Genomic DNA, 25610 nt, shown 5'->3' on the forward strand with positions numbered 1-25610 from the left:
GTTTGTGGAGGGCGGGGCTTGGCGTGTGAGCGGCGGGGCTTGGCGTGTGAGGGGCGGGGCTTGGCGTGTGAGGGGCGGGGCTTGGCGTGTGAGGGGCGGGGCTTGGCGTGTGAGGGGCGGGGCTTGGCGTGTGAGGGGCGGGGCGTGCGGCCGGGGGGCGGGGCTGGGCTCTGTTGAGTGACAGCGCTGCAGTTTCCGGGCTGTATCCGCGCGGGAAACTGTCTCCGGGCTCTGGCGGTGTCGCGGGGTTCCAGCGGGTTATTTAAACGCCGAGAGCCATGGAGCCCTCGGAGGTGGAGTTTCTGGCCGAGAAGCAGAGCGTGACCATTATACCCAACTTTAGCCTGGATAAAATCTATTTAATAACCGTGAGTCCGCGCCTAGCTGCTTGCTTCATGTTACCTAGTGGGCTGTAACTTTTGTGTAAACTTGCATTTGCAGTTATACGTGAAACATTTCTCACCCGTTACAGAACTACATGGATGCAAGTCTTTCATAAACTTAAAGGCAAAATTTCTTTTTTGTTTAATTATGAAATTTATATAAATAAGTGCAGGAAATCTTTTCCTTCAGTCTGCTGGAGCCAGGATCAGGGTACAGATAGGGTAGAGCGAGCGAGCGAGAGAAACTTTCTTCTGGTTGGGGATTCTAGGATTAGGGGACATAGTCTAAAAGTTAGAGCTAGGCCTTTCAGGAGTGATAGCAAAATACTGCCGATGCTGGAAATCTGAAATAACAACCCCTTATCCTGCCAGTACACGTCACACCTAATCTCAGCTGTCTTTTGTCTCCACTGGCCTATTACCATCTCGTCTGGTTTTGAATACCTTTTAATGTCTCTTACACTTCTTTTGTTCGATCGCAGCCCTGCCTTCGATCTAGTTTCTTTTCTTTCCAGTTTTGAAGAAGGGTTCGACCCGAAACGTCAACTCAAATTTCTCTCCACGGATGTTGCCTGACCTGCTGAGTTTTTCCAGCATTTTCTGTTGTTATTTCAGGAGTGAAATTAGGAACCACTTCTACACACAAAGGATGGTAGAAGTTTGGAACTCTCTTCTGCAAACGGCAACTGATGCTAGATCAATTGTTAATTTTAAGTCGGAGATTGATAGCTTTTTCTTAACCAAAGGTATTCAGGGATATGGGGCAAAGGCAGGTATATGGAGCTAGGTCGCAGATCAGCCATGATCTCATTGAATGGCGGAACAGGCTCGAGGGGCTGAATGGCCTCCTCCTGTCCCTATGTTCCTCGGAGAGCTGTCAATGGCTCAGAGCATGGGGTGAATTGTTTGAATCCAGACTTTCCAAATTAAACTCGGACCAGTCAAATCCCACTGATTGTGGTTTTAAATATTTTTACTAATTTTGCTGTGTGTCATGTAAATCAGCAGAGCTCCATGAAAGGGTGGTAGAGGCAGAACCCCTCATCACATTTAAAAAGTACAGGTAGACTATCCTTTATCCGAAAACCTCGGGACCAGCCGTGTTTCGGTTTTTGGAAAATTTCGGATTTCGGAAGGTGGGTCGGCGGGGGTCCGCGGGGGGGTCGGCAGGGGTCGGGGTCGGCGGGAGTCCGCGGGGGGGGTCCGCAGTCGTGGCTTGTCTGTTGCTGCTAGCCTGGAATGCAATGAAGTTCCGCATTTCCACCAACAGGTCGTCGTGCTCGGTCGGAACAGGGGCCGGCACCGCCGCGGGCTCAGAGCTCTCGTTGCTTTCGAGCCTTTGGAAGAGAGTCAGGTGGTTCCGCGGGGGGTCGTGCGCACGACTTACGCTGACCCTCTGCTCAGCGTAAGTCGTGCGCCACTCTGGTCATGTCGTGCGCATGACTTACGCTGACCGAAAAAAAACCTTCGGTTTTTAGAGGGTTTCGGTTTTCGGAAGTTCGGATAAAGGGTAGTCTACCTGTACTAGGATATGCACTTGATGTGCTGTAACCTACAAGGCTACAGACCAAGAGCTGGAAAGCGGGATTAGACTGGATAGCTCTTTTTCGGCCGGCACAGACACGATTAGCCGAATGGCCTCCTTCTGTGCTGCAAATTTCTATGATTCTATAAATAGGTTTGTGATGTCTCACTCCCGTTGATCCTAAGCCTCACTCCTGATCTTAGCAGCTCCAAACTGCAAGTGTAAAACTGACAGTATTAACCCTAACTGGCCAAATCTTACTCATTTTATTTAAATGTGTCCCACTTGAGCACTAAACTCAACTTCCTAAGTTTGAATGGGTTTGTAATCTCTTATTTGCTGATCTTAAATTTCACTTTAATATTCCCATTGACTGCCCTTCTGATCCAGGTTCAACAGACTGAAGGAAAATATTTCCTCCCTGTCATTAACACTTATTTATACAGATTTCGTTTTTAAAATAAGTCTTGCCTTTACTACATTACAACAGTGACTACACTTCAAAGAGTTCTTCATTGGCTGTAAAGCACTTTGGCACGTCCGGTGGTTGTGAAAGGCGCTATAGAAATGCAAGTCTTTCTTCAGACTATGAAAGAAAAGAAAGATTTGCATCTGGTTGTTCTGTAATGTATCTTTCACAAATGTCCAAAATGCTTCACATATAACTAATTACAGGAAACGTTGTGCTATCCGGCACCCACGGGACTGAGCTGCTGCCGTTGCCTCAAAACTGCCGTACTCTCCAGAGTTAATGTTGAGAGATACGGAGATTCTTATCTCCGTATTTGACAACAAACACTGTTGCTTAGCAACAGCTTCTAAACACTCGGGTGTGGCCCTAAAGCTCTGTAGCTGAAGCTGTTGCTATAGCTACAGACCTTGCACAGCTTGACTGTTCAAACAAAGCAAAAAAAACAAACAAAAAGAATAAAAAACGGCTGCTGATTTTTGCCGGTGGCTCCAGATTGCCAGATAGCTCACCTCCGGATAGCACAAAGTTTCCTGTACTTTGAAGTGTAACTGTTGCGCAGGCAAATGCAGCAGCCAATTATATTGCAAGGTTTCACAAATCGCAGTGGGATAACTGACTGGTCAATCCACTTTTGGTGGGATTTGATTTTGTGTGTGTAAATTTAACTTGCATATAAACTGTAGCCATGTTGTGTTTTTGATGGCTTTTGTATGCAGGGAGATTTGGGACCGTTCAATCCAGGGCTTCCTGTCGATGTGCCTGTGTGGCTTGCTATTAATCTGAAGCAAAGACAGAAGTGCAGAATCGTAGCGCCAGACTGGATGGATGTGGGTGAGTTGTTCTCTTGGTTTCCTGTCTGAAGCTCAGATACACCAACAGATGTATACATTTAAAATACTGTTTGTTGCTACCCATGCATTTTTTGGGGGGAGGGAGGGGTTTCCCCAGGCCTCTCACGCTCTGTGGCTGAGAGGGCAGGTGACTCGCTTCCAAGCCCATGTTATTCCTGAGCTGCCACTGGCACTTGTATGCTGTCGTAATAGGTCCCCAGGGGAGCAGCACTCAAAGTCTTCCCCCTCCTTATGCTGCTATCTCCATTTATCTTGCTCCAAGGCTTGTTGGAGACTTGTGATTCCATTGCTAAAGGGAGCGAGCTTTGTGTGTTTGCGTGGAAACTTGAGATCGGCTCAGCTGTTGCTGTTGTCGGGTGGCAGTCATTCAATGTAAAGTGCCTTGGGATGCTCCTTGGCAGTGCCTGATGGTGCCATCATGTTGGGGATCTAATGTGCTGTCTTGCCCAATGTCATTCTTTTCAAATGCTGCAGTCCTGAGAAAGAAAGAACTTGCCTTTATATAGCACCTTTCACGACATCCCAATGCGCTTCACAGCCAATGAAGTACCTTTTTGATGTGTAGTCACTGTTGTAATCTAGGCAAACGTGGCACAGTAAGGTCCCACAAACAGCAATGAAATAAATGACAGAATAATCTGCTTTAGTAATTTTGAGAGATAAATACAGGAAACTTTGTGCTATCCGGAGGTGAGCTATCCGGCAATCTGGAGCCACCGGCAAAAATCAGCAGCCGTTTTATGCCCTTATGAGGGGGCAGACGGGACCTCGGTTTAACATCTCATCTAAGAGATGGCAGCTCCGATCGTGCTGCTCTCCCTCAGTACGGCACAGCATTAAAAAGAAAGACTCTCATTTATATAGCGCCTTTCACAACCTTGGGACGTCCCAAAGCGCTTTACAGCCAATGAAGTACTATTGAAGTGTTGTCGCTGTTGTAATGTAGGAAACGCGGCAGCCAATTTGCGCACAGCAAGCTCCCACAAATAGCAATGTGATAATGACCAGATAATCTGTTTTAGTGATGTTGATTGAGGGATAAATATTGGCCAGGACACCGGGGAGAATTCCCCTGCTCTTCTTCAAAATAGTGCCACGGGATCTTTTACGTCCACCTGAGAGGGGAGTCGGGGCCTCGGTTTAACATCTCACCTGAAAGACGGCACCTCCAACAGTGCAGCACTCCCTCAGCACCTGACTCGGAGGAGTGCTACCACTGATCTAATCTGCACTCGGACAGTCTTCAATTATAGCACAAGATGTGAATATAAATCGGATTTAATGGTATTGAAGATGTAACCGTTTTATGTTGCTTTCCTTCAGAAAAACTTGAACAAATCAAGGAACAGGAGCGTAAGGAAGAAACCTTCACCCCAATGCCCAGCCCACACTACATGGAACTGACTAAGTTACTGTTGAATCAGTAAGTGGTGTACAGAACCCGGCAAATGCTGTAACAATGAAGCATGTCATTTTTTTCCAGTCCTGTTCTAAAGGTGTTGACTTCTTGCTGGGATACAGTTCACACGGGTGTCCGTCGCCCTCCGATGCCTCTCCCAATTGGGTCTTCTCTGTGTTTCAGCCTTGGCAATGACCGTGGTGGGTTGAAGGACCAGAAGGAGGGCTGATATCCGAACAAAACCCGAAGCAATCAACATTCGACACAGACACACACCTACATTTCACAATTGCTTCATTGGCTATAAAACGCTTTGGGACCTCCGGCAGTCGTGAAAGGCGCTATAGAAATGCAAGTCTGTCTTTCTTCTAGGTGGGTTTGATGGAAAGTGGTCACACACTGGAATCATGGCCAATTTTACTTCTCCCCTAACCCGGGATTGAATCTGGGAGCTTTTTAAACATATTTAAAAATGAGAGTAGTTTACAGATTTCCCCCATTTCCCCAGGCTGGGCACCGTGCTGCCCTGCCTATGTCACCCTGGAGCTGGACATCAGAAGATGCTGTAATGTGGCTGGGGACATTTCCCTCCTTGTCTTTCTTCCACTCAGCATTTCCCCAATCGGTGCGGACGGGTTTGGGAAGTGAGCGTGTGGAGAATCGTGGGTGCAAGCCTACGTCCTACGCCTCCGCAGGCTGACCTGTGCATTGTCACTGAAAGTAACTTAACCAAGCTAAAGCAGATTCGTTTATACAGCAACAACTTGCATTTATATAGCGCTTTTAATGTAATAAAACGTCCCAAGGTGCTTAACGGGTGCGATATCAAGCGTCTTAAATTTAGGTAAGAGAGGCGGAGAGGTTTAGGGAGGGAATTCCAGAGCTGCAGGCCATTGGCAGCTGAAGGCACGGCTGCCGATGGTGCAGCGATTAAAATCGGGGATGCTCAAGAGACCATAATTGGAGGAACGCGGAGATCTGAGGGTTGTGGGGCTGGAGGAGGTTACAGAGATAGGGAGGGGCGAGGCCATGGAGGGATTTGAAAACGAGGATGAGAATTTTAAAATTGAGCCGTTGTGTAACCGGGAGCCAATGTAGGTCAGCGAGCACAGGGGGTGATGGGTGAACAGGACTTGATGCGAATGGCTTTTGGTGCTGAACATTTTGGAATTTGCTGCTGATGATACAAGGGCAGCAGCAGGCGCATGGGAGAACACCACCACCTCCAAGTTCCCGTCCAAGTCACACACCAGCCTGACTTGGAAATATATCGGCCGTTCCTTCATCATCGCTGGATCAAAATCCTGGAACTCCCTCCCTAACAGCACTGTGGGAGTACCTTCACCACACAGACTGCAGCGGTTCAAGGAGGCGGCTCACCACCACCTTCTCGAGGGCAATTAGGGATGGGCAATAAATGTTGGCCTTGCCAGCGACGCCCACATCACATAAACAAATAATAAAAAATAAAAAAATTGCTCCCTTTTGCTGATTCCTGTTCCGATTAACAGTACCGTATTTTCTGAAGTGTAACTTAAAACAACGGATGGAACAGTAAATTTGATTGCTTTTGATATCATCTCCTAGTATGTTGGCCAAGTTAGGTGTCACATTGCGCCAATCTATTGGGACACAGGTTCATACTTGTATTCCCCCATGTCGCTGGGTTGGTGATGTTCAGCAGTCGTGTCCTTGTGCACCACTCGCTGAAGGTAAGCATGCAGGTGCAGCAGGCGATTAAGAAGGCAAATGGTATGTTGGCCTTCATAGCGAGAGGATTCGAGTACAGGAGCAAGGATGTCTTGCTGCAGTTGTACAGGGCCTGGGTGAGACCACACCTTGAGTATTGTGTGCAGTTTTGGTCGCCTTATCTGAGGAAGGATGTTCTTGCCATGGAGGGAGTGCAGTGAAGATTCACCAGACTGATACCTGGGATGGCAGGAATGACGTATGAGGAGAGATTGGGTCGATTTGGGCTTATACTCGCTGGAGTTTCGAAGAATGAGAGGGGATCTCATTGGAACTTATAAAATTCTAACAGGACTAGACAGACTAGATGCAGGAAGGATGTTCCCGATGGCAGGGGAGTCCAGAACCAGGGGTCACAGTCTAGGGATAAGGGGTAAGCCATTTAGGACAGAGATGAGGAGGAATTTCTTCACCCAGAGAGTGGTGAACCTGTGGAATTCTCTACCACAGAAGGCAGTAGAGGCCAATTCATTAAATATATTCAAGAAGGAGTTGGATATATTTCTTAAGGCTAAAGGGATCAAGGGATATGGGGAGAAGGCAGGGACAGGGTACTGAATTTGGATGATCAGCCATGATCTCATTAAATGGCGGAGCAGGCTCGAGGGGCCAAATGGCCTACTCCTGCTCCTATCTTCTATGTTTCTATGTCTGAGCCTAGATCAGTCAGTGCTTCCATCATCAAATCCCGCCCCCACCAACCCCTACCCAAAAGAGAGGGCATAATCCAAGAGCATCACACTCCGCTGTTGTGCACATCTCCCAAGTTCGAAGCAGCATTGTCTGGGGCACAGGCCCAGGCCGGCTGCAGTTGGTACAAAGGGCAGAGTGAAGAAGAGAAACGCCGAGCGCAAGGCCTTTGCTTCATTGGCAGTGATGTTGAGTTTTGAAGCCCACTAAGGGTCACGTCTGACTTTCATCCTTCAGCAGGGTACAGTCTCGGTATTCTGGGGTGGGGGGGGTTAATGCTCCAAATATACTTCTAATTTTTCAAAACTATTTTTAGGGAGGTGAGCATTCTTTGTGTACCTGTGAAATTGGGGTTGACCCCATTTGCTCCTAACGTGAAAGCTCTCCCTGCCTGTATGGACTAGTCCAAACGTCAGCCTCACGCTTTCCAGGCTATGACGTCTCTTTTGGAATATAACTCCAATGCATCGTGAAGCCACTTTAAAAAAAAAAAAAAAAAGTACTGAGGCAGTCTGTTGGACCTGGGTACTTTTATAAAGTAACTGGACCGGAACTAGGGGACATAATTATAAGATCATCACCAATAAATCCATTAGGGAGTTCAGGAGAAACTTCTTTACCCAGAGAGTAGTGAGAATGTGGAACTCGCTACCACAGGGAGTGGTTGAGGTGAATAGCAGAGATGCATTTAAGGGGAAGCTGGATAAACACGAGGGAGAAAGGAATAGAAGGTTATGCTGATGGGGTTAGATGAAGAGGGGTGGGAGGAGGCTCGAGTGGAGCATTAACAAAGGCACAGACCAGTTGGGCCGAATGGGCTGTTTTTGGCTGTAAATTCAATGTAATTCTAAAGGGGGACAGCCCTGACTGCATTCTCCAGGCATTAATTACCCGCCTGGGTAGCCAAGCACGGCCTGCACTTGTGCGCATACACACATGCAGAGCTTTCCCCGAGCAGGCAGAGCATGAGTCGTTGTGGCATAGGCTGAAGGGGTCCAGTCATGTAGTGGGAATGGTCCTGGTCTACCAGTGACTCTGGTCCTATATTTGTGTGATTGACTCTTCAATACGCTCTGAAGTGGCCTACGGAAATCACAACTAGGGACAGGAAATACAAAAGCAAAATACTGCGGATGCTGGAAATCTGAAATAGAAACAGAAAATGCTGGAAATACTCAGCAGGTCAGGCAGCATCTGTGGAGGGAGAAACAGAGTTAACGTTTCAGGTTGATGACCTTGCGTCAGAACTGGGAGAAGTTAGAGATGTAACAGGCTTTAAGCACGTGCAGAGGCAGGGAAAGTGGGATGGGGAGGAAAGAACAAAATGGAAGGTCTGTGATAGGGTGGAAGGCAGGAGAGAATAAATGATAAAAAGGTATGATGGTGCAAAGCAAAAGGAGATGGTAATGAGACAGGTAATCGGTGCTGTTTCCTGCTCTCGCCCTGAACTAGAAAATTTCATTCACTTTGATTCCAATTTCCACCCTTCCCTCACCTTCACATGGTCCATCTCCGACTCTTCCATTCCCTTCCTCGACTCCTCTGTCATAATTTCTGTGGATAGGCTATCGACAAACATACACTATAAGCCCACTGACTCCCACAGCTACCTGGACTACACTTTCTCCCACCCCGCTTCCTGTAAGGACTCTATTCCATTCTCCCAGTTTCTCCGTCTCTGTTGCATCTGTACTGATGACTCCACCTTCCATACTAGTGCTTCCGACATGTCTTCCTTTTTCCTCAACCGAGGATTCTCATCTACCATGGTTGACAAGGCCCTTGACTGTGTCCGTTCCATTTCCTGCACTTCTGCCCTCACCCCTGCCCCTCCCTCCTGGAACCACGATAGGGTTCCCCTTGTCCTCACCTTTCACCCTACCAGCCTCCACATTCAACGGATCATCCTCCGCCATTTCCGCTACCTCCAGCGTGATCCCACCACCAAACACATTTTCCCTTCCCCCTCACCTTTCAGCATTCCAAAGGGACTGCGCCCTCTGCAACTGTCTGGTCCACTCCTCAAACACCCACCAACAGCCCCTCCCCTTCCCACAGCACCTTCCCGTGCAAGCGCAGGAGATGCAACACCTGCCCTTTTACCTCCTCTCTTCCCACTGTCCAGGGCCCCAAACACCCCTTCCAGGTGAAACAGCGATTTACTTGTACTTCTTGCAATTTAGTATACTGTATTCGCTGTTCACGATGCGGTCTCCTCTACATTGGGGAGACCAAACGCAGATTGGGTGACCGCTTTGCGGAACACCTCTGTTCAGTCCATAAGCGTGACCCCGAGCTTCTGGTCGCCTGTCACTTTAATTCACCACTCCATTCCCACTCGGACCTCACCATCCTCGGCCTCTTCTACTGTTCCAACGAAGCTCAATGTTCGCTTGAGGAACAGCACCTCCTCTTTCGATTAGGCACTTTACAGCCTTCTGGACTCAACATCGAGTTCAACAATTTCAGATCATAACCTCTGCCCCTATTTTTTTCACACGGCAGCTGTTGATGATTCTGCCATCCCCATTTACACCTCTTCTAGACTCATCTTTTGTTTCTTAACTTCTCCCATTACCATCTCCTTTTGCTTTGCACTATCATCCCTTTTGTCTCTTAATCTCTCCTGCCTTCCACCCTATCACCGACCTTCCATTTTGTTCTTTCCTCCCCTCTTTCCCCCCCCCCCCCCCCACTCTCCCTGCCCCGACACTTGCTTAAAACCTGTTACATCTCTAACTTTTTCCAGTTCTGACGAAGGTTCATCGACCTGAAACATTAACTCTGTTTCTCTCTCCACAGATGCTGCCTGACCACCTGAGTATTTCCAGCATTTTCTGTTTCTATTAGGGAGTGGGAAATGTTGACCACATCCCAAGAATAATCTTTTTAAAAAAACACACAACTTGGGTGTGTTTCATAGTCTTGTTGTCAGTTTCAGACTGGTGATGCAGTAGCACTAAGTATATATTTTCTTCCTCTCCAGTGCCTCAGACAACATTCCCAAAGCTGATGAAATCCGGACCTTAATCAAAGACACTTGGGATACTCGCATTGCGAAGCTGCGGTTGTCTGCAGATAACTTTGTGAATCAGCAAGAGGCGCATGCCAAGGTAAGAGACGTTGATTTTAAGCCTGGTGCCCACATAGCTCCAACTGGGAAATCTGACCCTCGTCTCCATTTTAACACCAAACAGCAACTTGCCTTTATAAGAACATAAGAAATAGGAGCAGGAGTCAGCCATTCGGCCCTTCGAGCCTGCTCCGCCATTCAATGAGATCATGGCTGATCTTCTGCCTCAACTCCATTCACCGGCCCTATCGCCATATCCCTTGATGCCCTTACTAGTCAGAAATCTATCGACTTCTGTTTTGAATATACCCAATGACTGAGCCTCCACAGCCCTCTGGGGTAGAGAATTCCAAAGATTCACCACCCTCTGTGTGAAGAAATTTCTTCTCATCTCAGTCCTGAATGGCCTACCCTTTATCCTGAGGCTGTGGCCCCTGGTTCTAGACTCCCCAGCCGAGGGAAACATTCTCCCAGCACCCACCCTATCGAGCCCTGTAATGATTTTCTATGCTTCAATGAGATCCCCTCTCATTCTTCTGAATTCAAGAGAATACAGGCCTTTAATATAGAGAAACTTCCCTTGCTGCTTCACAAAGGCTTAATCAGAAAAAGAAAAGACGCTGAGACAAAGAGAGATTCAGAGGAGTGACCAGAAGCTTTGTCAGAGAAGTGGGTCATAAAGGAGGAGAGGGAGGTGGAGGAGAAGCAGAGGGGTTCAGGGAAGGAATTTCCAAGATGCAGACTCGGGCACCAATGGTGGGATGTACAAGAGGCCAGAGTTCGAAGAATAGAGAGTATGTGGGGGCTGGTTGTAGGAGGTTACAGTGATAGTGAGGGACAAGGCCATGAAGCGGTCTACACAGAGCGGGATTGAAACGGAGTGTACTTAAAGAGTGTTTTATTTGGGAATTTGGAAAGAGTGGGAATTTGGAGAAGAGGGGGAAAGAGTTGCTGCTTTTTGCCGACACTACTTGTAGTGCTGTGTGTTACAGGTAGATATTTAATTTCAGTACCCTTAACTTAATCTAGATCAAGTAAGTAGTCAAGAAAGTACACTGTAAACTAAGTTACCTAATTATAAATTTAATTAAATAAAACAGTGTCATATAGGGATGGCAGTGCAGGCGGTGTGCCGCAACTGCAGCATGTGGGAGTTTGCGGAGAGCATTGTGATCCTGGACAACCACGTTTGCAGTAAGTGACTGCATCTTGAGGAACTTCAGCTCAGAGTTTTTCAGCTGGAGTCTGAGGTGCAGACATTGCGGGGCATCAGGGATGGGGAGAGTTACCTGGACACTTTGATCCAGGAGGCAGTCACACCCCTGAGGTTAGGTAGTGGTACAGGTCTGGTTAGTGGTCAGGCACAGGAGGGTGTGACTGCAACTCAAGCAGGTAAGCAAAACCCCAGGTGCAGTGCTGGAGGAGCCACAGTCTTTGCCCTTGTCCAACAGGTATGCGGTTCTTGCTGCCTGTGTGGATGAGGGAAAAGCCTGCACGATGGATGAGCAAGCTGACCATGGTGCTGGAGGTCATTCAAGTGGGGGGAGTGAAGGGGAATGTAGTTGTGGTAGGGGACAGTATAGTCAAGGGGATAGATACTGTTCTCTGCACCTGCGACCGAGAGTTCCGAAGGTAGTGTTGCCTGCCCGGTGCCAGGGTTAAAGAAATCTCCTCGCGGCTGGAGAAGAACTTGGAGTGGGAGGGGGAGGATCCCGTTCTCGTGGTCCACGTAGGAACCAACGACATGGGTAGAACTAGGAATGAGGTTCTGCTGAGGGAGTTTGAGGAGCTAGGATCCAAATTAAAAAGCAGAACCTCAAAGGTAATAATCTCTGGATTGTTACCTGAGCCACGTGCAAATTGGCAAAGGGACAAACAGATTAGAGGTTTAAATGCATGGCTCAAAGAGTGGAGTGGGAGGAAGAGGTTTCAGCTCATGGGGCACTGGCACCAGTACTGGGGAAAGAGGGAGCTGTTCCGTTGGAACGAGCTCCACGTAAACCGGGCTGGGACCAGTGTCCTGGCGAACCGAATAACTGGGGCAGTAGACGGGGCTTTAAACTAATGAAGTGGGGGGGGGGGGTGGGGAGAATTCAAGAAAGAGTAAATTTAAAAGCAGCGAGAAAAATGTCAAGGCTATAGAGCAGAGTAGAGTTTTGGGTAAAAATAAGCAGAGTGGGTCAGGAAGAGACAGAGAGAGTAACAAAGGTAATACAGCATCAGGGGAAAATTGAAATAAGTCAAAGCTAAAGGCACTATATCTGAATGCGCAAAGCGTTTGCAACAAAATAGATGAATTAATAGCGCAGATAGAAATGAATAGGTTTGATCTAATAGCCATTACGGAGACGTGGTTGCAATGTGGCCACGGTTGGGGACTAAATATTCCAGGATACTTAACTTTTAGAAGAGATAGGCAAAACGGAAAAGGAGGAGGGGTAGCCCTGATAATAAAGGATGGGATAAAGACAGTAGAGACAGGATCTTAGCTCCGAAAATCAAGAAGTAGAATCAGTTTGGGTGGAGCTAAGAAACAGCAAGGGGCAGAAAACATTGGTGGGAGTTGTTTATATACCCCCAAACAGTAGTTGTAATGTAGGGCAGAGTATAAATCAGGAAATTAGAGGCACATGTAACAAGGGTAATACAGTGATCATGGGGGACTTTAATCTACATATAGACTGGGCAAACCAAATTTGCAGTACAGGTTGACTATCCCTTATCCGAAAACCTTGGGACCAGCTGTGTTTTGGTTTTCGGAAATTTTCGGATTTCAGAAGGTATTATTTCAGACTGGGAAACTCTGAACATTAAATTAATTTGGTAATTAGTATTTGTATTTAATATAAATTTTAAAAGTTCAGGCTACTTCTTGCGACTGTGCCGTGTCTCATTCCCCTTCCTGCTTCTCTGTGCTGCCACTCAGTCTGTTTACAGCTCCCCCTGCTCCGTATCTGAATTCCTTGACTTAGCGGGGGTCTGGGGCTCGACTGCCGCCGCCAGTTGTGGGAAAGCCGGATATCGGCTGACTCCTACGCTAAGCTGGCCCGCAAATCAGGTCAGAAAAGCATCGGCCGCGTCGGGTCATGTTTGGCGCCACTCGGGTTATGTCGTGCACACGACTTACGCTCCACAAAAAAACTTTCGGTTTTCGGTTTTCAGAAGTGCGGATAAAGGATAGTCTACCTGTAATAGTGTGGAGGACGAATTCATGGAATGTATGCAAGATAGTGTTCTAGATCAGTATGTTGAGGAACCAACTAGGGAACGGGCTATTTTAGATCTAGAAATTGTGCAACGAGAAATAACCTTGTAGTAAAGGGGCCTTTTAGGGAAGAATGACCATAATATGATAGAATTTTAAACTGAGCTTGAAAGTGATTTAGCTAAATCTGAAAATAGGGTCTTAAATCTAAACAAAGCAAACTATGTAGGTATGAGGGGCGAGTTGGCTAAGGTAGATTGGGAAACTACATTAAAAGATATGATGGTAGAGAATCAATGGCTAGCATTTAAAGAATTAGTACATAATTTACAACAAATATACATTCCTTTAAGGCACAAAAACCCTACGGGAAAAGTGGTCCAACCATGGCTAATGAGAAGTTAAAGATAGTATTAGATCAAAGGAAGAGGCTTATAATGTTGCCAAAAAGAGTAGTAAGCCTGAGGATTTTAGAATTCAGCAGAGGAGGACCAAGAAATTGATAAAGAAAGGGAAAATAGAATGAGAGTAAATTAGCGAGAGACATAAAAACAGACTGTAAAAGCTTCTATAGGTATGTAAAAAGGAAAGATTAACGAAAGTAAACGTGGGTCCCTTACAGGCTGAGACAGGAGAAATTATAATGGGGAATAAGGAAATGGCAGAGAAATTAAACAAATACTTTGTGTCTGTCTTCACGAAAGAAGACACAAAAAACTTCCCGAAAATAGTGGAGAACCAAGGCTCGAGCGAGAATGAGGAACTGAGAAATTAGTATGAGTAGAAAAAAATAGTACTGGAGAAATTAATGGGACTGAAAGCCGATTAAATCCTCCGGACCTGATGGCCTACATCCTAGGGTTTTGAAAGAGTTGGCTATAGAGCTAGTGGATGCATTGGTTGTCATTTTCCAAAATTCCATAGATTCTAGAATGGTTCCCGCAGATTGGAAGGTAGCAAATGTAACCCCCACTATTTAAGAAAGGAGGGAGAGAGAAAACGGGGAACTACAGACCAGTTAGCCTGACATCAGTAGTAGGGAAAATGCTAGAATCTATTAATAAGGGCGTGGTAACAGGGCACTTAGAAAATAATAATAGGATTGGGCACAGTCAACACGGATTTATGAAAGGGAAATCATGTTTGACAAATCTGTTGAGTTTTTTGAGGTTGTAACTAGCAGTATAGATAAGGGGGAACCAGTGGATGTGGTGTATTTGGATTTTCAGAAGGCATTCGATAAGGTGTCACACGAGGTTATTAAACAAAATTAGGGCTCATGGGATTGGGGGTAATATACTAGCATAGACTGAGGATTGGTTAACGGACAGAAAACAGAGAGTAGGAATAAACGGGTCATTTTCGGGTTGGCAGGCTGTAACTGGTGGGGTACCACAAGGATCAATGCTTGGGCCTCAGCTATTCACAATCTACATCAATGATTTGGATGAGGGGACCAAATGTAATATATCCAAGTTTGCTGATGATACAAAGCTGGGTGGGAATGTAAGTTGTGAGGAGGATACAAGGAGGCTTCAAGGGGATATAGACAGGTTAAGTGAGTGGGCAAGAGCATGGTAAATGGAATATAATGTGGAGAAATGTGAAGTTATCCACTTTGGTAGGAAAAATAGAAAAGCAGAGTATTTTTAAATGGTGAGAGATTGGGAAATGTTGGTGTTCAGAGGGACCTGGGTGTCGTTGTACACGAATCACTGAAAGTTAACATGCAGGTACAGCAAGCAATTAGGAAAGCAAATGGTATGTTGACCTTTATTACAAGAGGATTTGAGTATAAGAGTAAAGACATCTTACTGCAATTATATAGGGCCCTGGTGAGACCACACCTGGAGTATTGTGTACAGTTTTGGTCTCCTTACCTAAGGAAGGATATACTTGCCATAGAGGGAGTGCAACGAAGGTTCACCAGACTGATTCCTGGGATTGGGGGGGGATTGTCCTATGATGAGAGATTAGTCATAGAGTTATACAGCACAGAAAGAGGCCCATCGTGTCCGAGCCGGTCATCAAGCGCTGTCTATTCTAATCCCATTTTCCAGCACTTGGTCCGTAGCCTTGTATGCTATGGCGTTTCAAGTGCTCATCTAAATGCTTCTTGAATGTTGTGAGGGTTCCTGCCTCTACCACCCTTTCAGGCAGTGAGTTCCAGATTCCAACCACCCTCTGGGTGAAAAAGTTTTTCCTCAAATCCCCTCTAAACCTCCTGCCCCTTACCTTGAAACTATGCCCCCTGGTTATTGACCCCTCTACTAAGGGGAAAAGTTCCTTTCTATCTACCCTATCTATGCCCCTCATAATTTTGTACACCTCAATCAGGTCCCCCCTCAGCCTTCTCTGCTCTAAGGAAAACAACCCCAGCCTGTCCAGTCTCTCTTCACAGCTGAAGCGCTCCAGCCCAGGTAACATCCTGGTGAATCTCCTCTGCACCCTCTCCAATGCAATCACATTCTTCCTATAGTGTGGTGACCAGAACTGCAAACAGTATTCCAGCTGTGGCCTAACTAGCGTTCTGTACAGCTCCATCATAGCCTCCCTGCTCTTATATTTTATGCCTCGGCTAATGAAGACAAGTATCCCATATGCCTTCTTAACCACCTTATCTACCTGTCCTGCTGCCTTCAAGGATCTATGTACATGCACACCAAGGTCCCTCTGATTCTCTGTCCTACCTAGGGTCCTACCATTCATTGTGTATTCCCTTGCCTTGTTAGTCCTCCCAAAATGCATCACCTCTCACTTTTCAGGGTAAAATTCCATTTGCCACTGTTCTGCCCATCTGACCAACCCGTCTATATCGTGCTGTAGCCTGAGGCTTCCCTCCTCGCTATTTACCACTCCACCAATTTTCGTGTCATCTGCAAACTTACTGATCATACCTCCTACATTCATATCTAAATCATTAATGTACACTACAAACAATTTGAGTAGACTAAGCCTATATTCTCTAGAGTTTAGAAGAATGAGAGGTGATCTCATTGAAACATATAAAATTCTTACAGGGCTTGACAGGGTAGATGCAGGGAGGATGTTTCCCCTGGCTGGGGAGTCTAGAACCAGGGGTCACAGTCTCAGAATAAGGGGTCGGCCATTTAGGACTGAGGTGAGGAGAAATTTCTTCACTCGGAGGGTGGTGAATCTTTGAGCCTCCACAGCCCTCTGGGGTAGAGAATTCCAGTCGTTGAGTATGTTCAAGACAGAGAGCGATAGATTTTTGGATATTAAGGGAATCGAGGGATATGGGGATAGTGCAGGAAAGTGGAGTTGAGGTAGAAGATCAGCCACGATCTTATTGAATGGCGGAGCAGGCTCGAGAGGCCGAACGTCCTGCTCCTGCTCCTATTTCTCATGTTTAAATCCCTTCATAAGAACATGAGAGATTTAAATTGGAGGCTTTGGGGAACCGGGAGCCGTTCTAGGTCAGCGAAGACACGGGGGGTGATGGGTGAGTGAGACTTGGTGTGGGGTGAGCTGAAGTTTACGGAGGGAGGAGGACGGGAAGCCGGCCAGGAGAGCATTGGAACGGTCGAGTCTGAAGGTGAGAAAGGGATGGATGAGGGCTTCAGCAGCAGGTGGGCTGAGGCGGGAGGCGGAGATGGAAGCGGGTGATGTTCGAGGTGTTGATCTTTGTGATGTCGAGGATTTGGGGTTGAATAAAGGTTGCAAACAGTCTGGTTCAACCTGAGACGGTGGCTGAGTAGGGTTGTAGAACCTGTGGCAAAGCTGTGGAGGTTTGTGATGAGGGGGGATGTTTGGCTTGGTGAGCAAGAGGGAGAAGTAGCATAGGCAGCTGAACGAATGGCATCCATCTTTGTCACAAAGTCGTCCATGAGCTCCTTGTACTTTATTAGAGTGGAGGGGGCAGGGGAGTGGGAATTTGAACAGTTGGTAATAGCGACAAGAAGTCGGGATTATCTCTCACTCTGCTCTGCCAAACGTTGGCCGCTACTGGAGAGCAGACTTGCTGGTGCTTGATGTGGTCCAGCCTGATCTGGTGACCGATGGCGACACCAGTTGTGCACCAGATAAGACGAAGTCTGCACCCCTTGGACTTTTTAAAAATTATTTCACGGGATGTGGACATCGACAGCAAGACCAGCTCATCCCTAATTCCCCTCGAGAAGGTGGTGGTGATCCACCTTATACAACCGAGTGACTCGCTAGGCCATTTCAGAGGGCAGTTAAGAGTCAACCACATTGCTGTGGGTCTGGAGTCACATATAGGCCAGATCGGGTAAGGACGGCAGATTTCCTTCCCTAAAGGACATTAGTGAACCAGATGGGTTTTTACGACAATCCAGTAGTTTCATGATCACCATTACTGACACTAGTTTTTTATTCCAGATTTATTTATTTAGCTTTAAATTCCCCAGCTGCCGTGGAGGGATTTGAACTTGTGTCTCTGGATCATTAGTCCCGGGGGTACGGTAGTGGGACCTGCTGGGTAGTAGGCATGGATGAGGGTTTCGGCAACAGCAGGTCAGAGGCCGGGTATTCTGGAGTACAAGTCCAGTAACATAATCACTATGTAAGTGAAAATGGGTTCCAAACCGGGAGAGGGGGGTGGGGGAAAACAGCCAGAGTGGGGGAGAGTTAAGGATTTTGCTGGGTCAAAGGGCATCAAAGGTGCCGATGAGGGAGTGGTTGAGCAAATCAGCTGCAAAACTACCTTGGTGAATGGAGGCAGGTAGTTCGGAGTTTGTAAATGACTTTGGAGAGAGTTTTATCCACGGAAGGGGGTGGGGGGTGCGTTAGTGGGGAGGGAGACCAGGAAGTGGTCAGAGATGGTCCATTTTTTTTTAAAAAGCATAGGCAATGTTCCCTCGAATTTATTTTTGGGTGCGCGGCCCATTCAGTTTCGCGCATACACCACATTGGAAAACAGCAACTTACATTTATATAGCACCTTTAATGTAGTAAAACGTCCCACGGTGCTTACACTGCACGTACAGTGAATACTTACAGAATTCACACAACCTTTTCTTGCTGTTTGAGGGTATTTTTTTTTTTTAACTTGTTTGTAAATGAAAATATCAGGTTCCAAATATCCCTAAATTAATTGTCAAGAAGTTTGGAGCGTTTGTGTATTTCCTTTCCACTAGAGGGTGCTGTTCTTTAGTTACTGTCATTCTGAGCACCAGTGAGTCTGTACGTGAGTGTTCAGTGACGGCTCTGGTTCAACTCATTTACTAGTGAGATCTCGGTGAACAGGTGGTTGATTAGCTCTGAGCTTCTGAGAACGTAATTCTAAACAAAAGCAGCTCGCATTTATATAGCACCGCTCACGTCCACTGGACATCCCAAAGCGCTTTACAGCCAATGAAGTACTTTTTGGCATGTTGTCACTGTTGTAATGTAGGAAACGCGGCAGCCAATTTACACACAGCAAGCTCCCACAAACAGCAATGAGATAATCTGTTTTTAGCGATGTTGATTGAGGGATAAATATTGGCCCCAGGACACTGGGGAGAAGCCCCCCTGCTTCTCTTCGAAATAGTGTCACGGCATCTTTTACGTCCACCTGAGAGAGTAGACGGGGGTCTCGGTTTAATGTCTCATCCGAAAGACGGCACCTCCGACAGTGTGGCGCTCCCTCAGCACTACACTGGGAGTGTCGGCCTGGATTTTCGTGCTCAAGTCTCTGGATAGAGCTCTCTAAGCGCAAGAAGATGTTTTAAAATGTGTCGGAATACCGAGCACGGAGAAGAGAGAGGCTGGGATGGGGAAGCTAAGCCACGGTCAAAGGTTTTTGAGGGGGCTTCTTGGGAGCCGGGAGGGAGGTGGCAAGGTGAAGGGAGCTGTCGAGAATTCCAGCGGGCAGGCCGATGGCAGGTGAAGGAGTGCTCGCCTCGACCACCAAACCTGATTCGGATTGGATCGGAGCACTGCAGTTACACTTATAACAAATGTTGCTTTAATTTTCTCCCGTCCTTCCCTGACCTGTGCTAAGGCTCAGTGCCACTAGTGTCTGTAACTCTCCCAAGTGAGTGTGTATAGATGGTGGTAACAACAACAACATCTGGTGCACTAATGTCCTTTAGGGAAGGAAATCTGCCGTCCTTACCTGGTCTGGCCTATAGATGACTCCAGACCCACAGCAATGTGGTTGCCTATTGACTGCCCTCTGAAATGGCCTAGCAAGCCACTCCGTTGTGGGCAATAAATGCTGGCCTTGCTGGAGACTCCCACATCCTGTGAACGAATGAATTTTTAAAAAACTTGCATTTATATAGTGCCTTTAATGCAGTAAATGGTAAGGCCTAGGTTTTCTGATGGGCATTGTTGTAACACTGGCATTAACCCCGTTTATAAATAAAATGGCTTAACAGCGAATGGGGGGTTCAATCTCGGCTTGTGTTGGCAGGCTGTTCGATTGGGTGAGGGGCAACATTCCCGCTAAGCTGGGCGGTCGCGCAGCAGTCTGGAGGTCCCGCGTAGACCGCTCACCGGCTTCGACACAGAAGAAACCCGCGCGTGCCTGAAAATTTGAATGGGCCGCGCAGCCAGTTAAAGGGACCGCGCACCTAAAAATAAAATATTAGAGGGAACATTGGTGAGGTGTCACGCTTCTGCTCAGTCCTGTCCCGCACGTGCATGCATAGTGATCGGGGTTCCTGGCTGTTTTTTTTTTCCTCCTCTTCTCCTCCCTGCCCTGGGAAGCTGAGCCTAGTTGTAACACATCAGGTTGGCCCTGACGCAGACCTGCTAACTGAGCACGGACCAAAGATTGGGATCCTCCTCGTCTGCCAGAAGCTGTGTGGCCGGGCAGTTCAAAGGGAACGCTGCCTGTGCCCTTAAGATAGCTGATCTGCCAGCGAGATGCAGGAGATTGCCATCCGGCACTCGGTATCGTTCTGGCGAGAATCTCGCAGTGTGGCTCAAACTCGCTTCCAAGAGGGCGGGAGTTTCCAGTTGAAACTAGAATCAGAATAAATAACCCAGGACCAATGTTCCCCCTCTTTTTTAAGCCCGCGCAGGCCGATTTAACAGACTGCGCGGGATAGTCAGAATTCCACACCTGCGTGGTTTTTCTCTTTAAAAGCCGGCTCACGGGTTGCGAGGGACCTGCAGAGCGCTGCGCGGCTTAAAGGGAACATTGCCCAGGACCGTTTTATGCTACAAGACGATGGAGTCTCATCAGCGGTAAATCTATTGTTGTGGTATACTGTGGTTGGTAGTTTGTGACCCCCCCCCCCCCCCCCCCCAGTTTATTCTTGCATTACAAGTGACTACACTTCAAAAGTACTTCACTGGCTGTAAAGAAGGTCGTGGGTTCGAGTCCCACTCCAGAGCACAGAAAGCTAGGCTGACACTCCCAGTGCAGTGCTGAGGGAGTGCTGCACTGTCGGAGGTGCCGTCTTTCGGATGAGACGTTCAACCGAGGCCCCGTCTGCTCTCTCAGGTGGACGTAAAAGATCCCATGGCACTATTTCGAAGAAGAGCAGGGGAGTTCTCCCCGGTGTCCTGGGCCAATATTTATCCCTCAATCAACATAACAAAAACAGATGATCTGGTCATTATCACATTGCTGTTTGTGGGACCTTGCTGTGCGCAGATTGGCTGCTGCGTTTCCCACATTACAACAGTGACTACACTTCAAAAGTACTTCATTGGTTGTAAAACGCTTTGAGACGTCCGGTGGCCGTGAAAGGCGCTATAGAAATGCAAATTTTTTCTTATTGTAAACATGATCCTACCTTTAACAGTAATATCGAATGCCTCCCCAATGACTCCGATGTCACACGTGCTAGCGTGTGTGCGACTCAACCCTTTTCATACCAGCTCGGCCCCAGGTTCAATCCCCCACCTTTTCTGCAGCTGTTCAGCTTCCAGCCTGGAGGGGGAGCTGGTGAGTTGGGTTTGAGTCGATCCTGTGCACCGAGGCAGAGTGTGTTCCCATCATTCTAAAAGTTGCATTCTTGTTCCCCGCTGCCTGCTCTGTGTCAGGTGTCACCCGGTCTAGTACAGAACCACACAGACCAGGTGTGTCCCAGGTGTCATTCCCCGTCTGTGCTGAGTTAGCTGGGGGGGAACAATCTGGGGGGGTATCAACAGTGGAGATTTCCTGGGCTATGGGGGAGGGAATGGGAATATAATACAAGGCTTCCTGCCTCTGAAACTCATCCAGTGAATGTGTGTGTGTGTGTGTGTGTCGGAGTGTATGTGTGTTTATAACAGGATCTGGGTTTTGGTTGTGATTCCTTCCCCTCCCGTAGCTGAATAGCTTGTCGGCACACGCCTGCCCAGTTGACACCGGACGTACTGGCGGACACCTGGTGCCTGTGGGACTGTATCCCAGCATTGGGTTGGTACCAATGTTCCCTTTAAGCTGGGCAGCGCGCCAGGGGTCTCGCGCAGCCGGTCAGCCGGCTTTTAAATGGGGGAAAAAACGTGCAAACGCGGACCTTTCAACGGGCCGCGCAGCCATTAAAGGCCCGAAAAATTACGGGGAGCATTGGTTGGTACCTTAAGGAAAAGAGGGAGGGGGAGAAATCTGAAGAAAAAGCAACAAGATATGTGCATTTGTAGGCTTTATACCCCATTCTCGCCACCCACCAGCCCCTCCGTAATAACCTGTGCTGATCCCAGGGAGAAGGACAAGAAAACAGCAGAGCGATCAACGATTTAGAGAAACCCTGCCCTTTTCCCATGATAACTTGGTGCAGCCGTTACAATGTTCTTACCCACACAAGCTCTGAGTCTGCAGTTTCCTTATTTCGTCCACCCCTCTCTATTTAATTCCTCCCTCCACTTTAAGGCTCCAGTGTTCTTGTGTCTGAAAGTGATGGAGCTGCTCAAGGGCTCTTGTTAGTTGGGAGCTCGGAGCAAAGGGTTACATCGAAGATTGGAGCAGGAGTCGGCCATTCAGCCCCTCGAGCCTGCTCCGCCATTCAATGAGATCATGGCTGATCATCCAAATTCAGTACCCTGTCCCTGCTTTCTCCCCATATCCCTTGATCCCTTTAGCCTTAAGAAATATATCTAACTCCTTCTTGAATATATTTAATGAATTGGCCTCCACCGCCCTCTGTGGCAGAGAATTCCACAGGTTCACCACTCTCTGGGTGAAGAAATTCCTCCTCATCTCTGTCCTAAATGGCTTACCCCTTATCCTTAGACTGTGACCCCTGGTTCTGGACTCCCCTGCCATCGGGAACACCCTTCCTGCTTCTAGTCTGTCTAGTCCTGTTAGAATTTTATACGTTTCAATGAGATCCCCTCTCATTCTTCTAAACTCTAGCGAATACAAGCCCATTCGACCCAATCTCTCCTCATACGTCATTCCTGCCATCCCAGGTATCAGTCTGGTGAATCTTCGCTGCACTCCCCCCACCCCCCCCCCCCCCCCGCATGGGTTTTAATCTCTTCTGAGGGTAAGCCTTTCACTGCTCGGAGAATCCTGTCCGTGATCTTGTCTCTCCTTGGTCATCTCGTGTCATCTTTCATACAGCTCTCATTGGAACAGGAGGAGGCCATTCAGCCCCTCGAGCCTGTTCTGCCATTCAATGAGATCATGGCTGATCTGCGACCTAACTCCGTATACCCGCCCTTGCCCCATATCCCTTTAATACCTTTGGTTAACAAAAATCTATCAATCTCCCATTTAAAATTAACAACTAACCCAGCATCAACTGTGGAAGAGAGTTCCAAACTTCTACCACCCTTTGTGTGTAGGAGTGTTTCCTGAAAGGCCCGGCTCTGATTTTTAGGCTATGTCCCCTAGTCCCAGACTCCTCAACCAGCGGAAATAGTTTCCTCTCTCTCTACCCAACATGTTCCCCTTTTAATATCTTAACTTGTTTGCGTAAAGTCTCAAACTGCACGGCCGCCGAGAGAGTTGATCCTAGTGGGACTGCCCTTTTCGATTGGGCACAGGAGGGGGAAAGGTGATGTTTATGGGCACTTGTCCCAGGATTACAGTCGCTGTACAAATGCGCAGCCTCCCGTAGGAATGCTGGAGTCTGCGCTTCGTTCTGGAGCTGAAGTTGCTGAGCGCGAGTGTGTGTGAGTGAGAGCTGTACTAATGGCTCCCAGTGGAAAATGGGCACGGCTGACTTGACTTTTTTAATTTTTTGTAAAGGTTCAGTCGGAAAGTTTAATAAATGTTCTCTCTCTATTTTTCCCTACCCCCCTTAGCTGGACAACCTCACTCTAATGGAGATTAACACAATTGGGACTTTCCTCACGGACTCGCTGAATCAGATGCACAGGCTCCGCACGAACCTTCAGCCTGGCGAGAGGGCTCAATCACAGGACTATTAAGCTGCCTTCATACATGAGAATTAGGAGCCAGGAGTAGGCCATACGGACTGGAGGGGTGGGGAGGGGGCGGAAAGTGGAGAGAAACTACATTAGGTGATTTCTCTTTTTTAATTCTTACATAGTATTTACAGCATAGCAACAGAGTATTTACAGCATAGCAACAGACCATTCAGCCCAACAGGTCTATGCCGGAATAACAACAGAAAACACTGGAAAAACTCAGCAGGCCAGGCAACATCCATGGAGAGAGAAACAGTCAACGTTTTGGGTCGAAGCCCTTCTACAGTCTATGCCGGTGTTTGTGCTCCACACGAGCCTCCATCCCACACTTCTTCATCTAACCCCATCAATATATCCTTCTATTCCTTTCTCCCTCGTGCTTATCGAGCTTCCCCTTAAATGCATCTACGCTATTCATCCCCACCTCTCCCTCTGGAAGCGAGTTCCACATTCTCGCCACTCTCTGGGTAAAGATGTTGCTCCTGAATTTCCCATTGGATTTATTAGTGACTATCCTATATTGATGGCCCCTAGTTCTGGTGTTGCCCACGAGTGGAAACATCCTCTCTACCTCTACCCCATCGAACCCCTTCATAATCTTAAAGACCTCGATCAGGTCACCCCTCAGTCTCCTCTTTTTTAAATGAAGATCTTTTAAGTTCATTGTTCAGAAATCCATCTCCTACCAGGGAGCCAGCTGCAGGACTAGTCACAAAGCACTCACTACCTAAGAATTTTTAAATGTTAAGCGCTCTTTTGGAAAACTCAAGTCACGGTTACTGGCGGCTGGGTAAAATCATTTGAAGCTGCCGGTGCTCAACTGTGCAGCCAGGGGGCGGTATGGGGTTACCCGGTGTCGCCGGACGCTAGGATGCGTGCCACAGCAGTAACTGGTCGGTGAGTCAGATCGCCGCGGACCCACCTCCCAAGACCGAAACACGAACCTGGTGCAAATGGGTGATTTCCTTTCCGCCAGGGCTGTGAAGTGCCCTTAAGTGAATGAGCTATTGGCAGTTCAGGGGAATCGAATCTGCAGTGCAAAAAGTGACATTCAAATTCATTGCTGATCAGCTTGCCAGAGGAGGGGGAGTGTAGAAGGAGAAAGGTTAGCGGTTTGATTTGGACTCCCCATCAGATGCTCCTCTTTCGGGTGGTGCAGTTCCCAAGCTTTCCGTTTCTGTATCCCAATTCTTTGCTGTAGGTTTAATTTTAACTGGCGCATTATATTTAACATTGTGGTTTTAAAATATGAAAATGTGGCGGGGGTGGGGTGGGGAGAAAAAGAGACTTGGTGAATTTGCATTTATAAATGGGCTATTTAATTATGCTAGCTCACTGCCGGACTTACCAGTGGATTTATCGGCTGTCCTTTTTTAAATGTATGTATGTTCACTTCTGTCTGTTTATTCACGTTTTTGTTTAATGCAAATCTGTCAGAATTTTTTTTTAAATTGCAAGCAGTGATTGCCCCAGCAACTCTGGGTTGGAGGGGGGTAGGGGGTAAAGACAGTTTTCCCGAGCCTCACAAGCTGGGATGGTTTCAGGTTCGATGCCCACTCTCTGCTAAGGTAGCTGCTGTTGGCCAGGGTGGCACGTGAGGGGCTGCTGCAATTAGCCACTGGGTCCTTGGGCTAGGAAGGGGGAAGAAATAGCCAGGATTGGTGTTGCTGATTGCTATCCAGCTCCACCTCTTGGCCGGGTGCACGTTGAGGGAGGACTGCATCAGATTTGGCTGCACTGACCAGGCTTGACTTGCTTCAAGTTCACGTGCGAATAATCACTTCGGTGATCGTGGGACAGTTCGTACCAGTCGGACTCCTCACGTCATCCGTCTACCAACTTGCACTTGACTCAAAAAAAAAGGGAACGAAAGAGGAAACTGGAAGAGGAGGTTCGTACCTTAACACGATAGCAAAATACTGCGGATGCTGGAAATCTGAAATAACAACAGAAAACGCTGGAAAAACTCAGCAGGCCAGGCA

The 25610-nt window shown here is 47.6% G+C and overlaps 1 protein-coding gene across 1 annotated transcript; it reads left to right on the forward strand.

The window, feature by feature from the left end:
• The first annotated feature begins 204 nt into the window (after positions 1 to 204).
• Positions 205 to 25610, forward strand: gins2 (GINS complex subunit 2). Its single transcript, XM_085991806.1, has 5 exons — positions 205 to 368; positions 3097 to 3211; positions 4555 to 4654; positions 10056 to 10182; positions 23503 to 25610. Exons 1-5 carry the CDS (start codon positions 279 to 281, stop codon positions 23626 to 23628), a joined length of 558 nt encoding a protein of 185 aa, XP_085847932.1. The 5' UTR covers positions 205 to 278; the 3' UTR covers positions 23629 to 25610.

This window comes from Somniosus microcephalus, chromosome 6 (genome assembly GCF_052327205.1).
Source record: "Somniosus microcephalus isolate GS21.2 chromosome 6, FLI_Smic_1.0, whole genome shotgun sequence".
Classification (NCBI taxonomy): domain Eukaryota; kingdom Metazoa; phylum Chordata; class Chondrichthyes; order Squaliformes; family Somniosidae; genus Somniosus; species Somniosus microcephalus.

Bases quoted from the DNA above. Each gene is read 5' to 3' on its own strand.
- gins2 (XM_085991806.1), top strand. From the start codon at position 279: ATGGAGCCCTCGGAGGTGGAGTTTCTGGCCGAGAAGCAGAGCGTGACC. The intron at 369-3,096 runs GTGAGTCCGCGC...TTTTGTATGCAG, and splicing joins ATAAAATCTATTTAATAACC to GGAGATTTGGGACCGTTCAA. The intron at 3,212-4,554 runs GTGAGTTGTTCT...GCTTTCCTTCAG, and splicing joins GCCAGACTGGATGGATGTGG to AAAAACTTGAACAAATCAAG.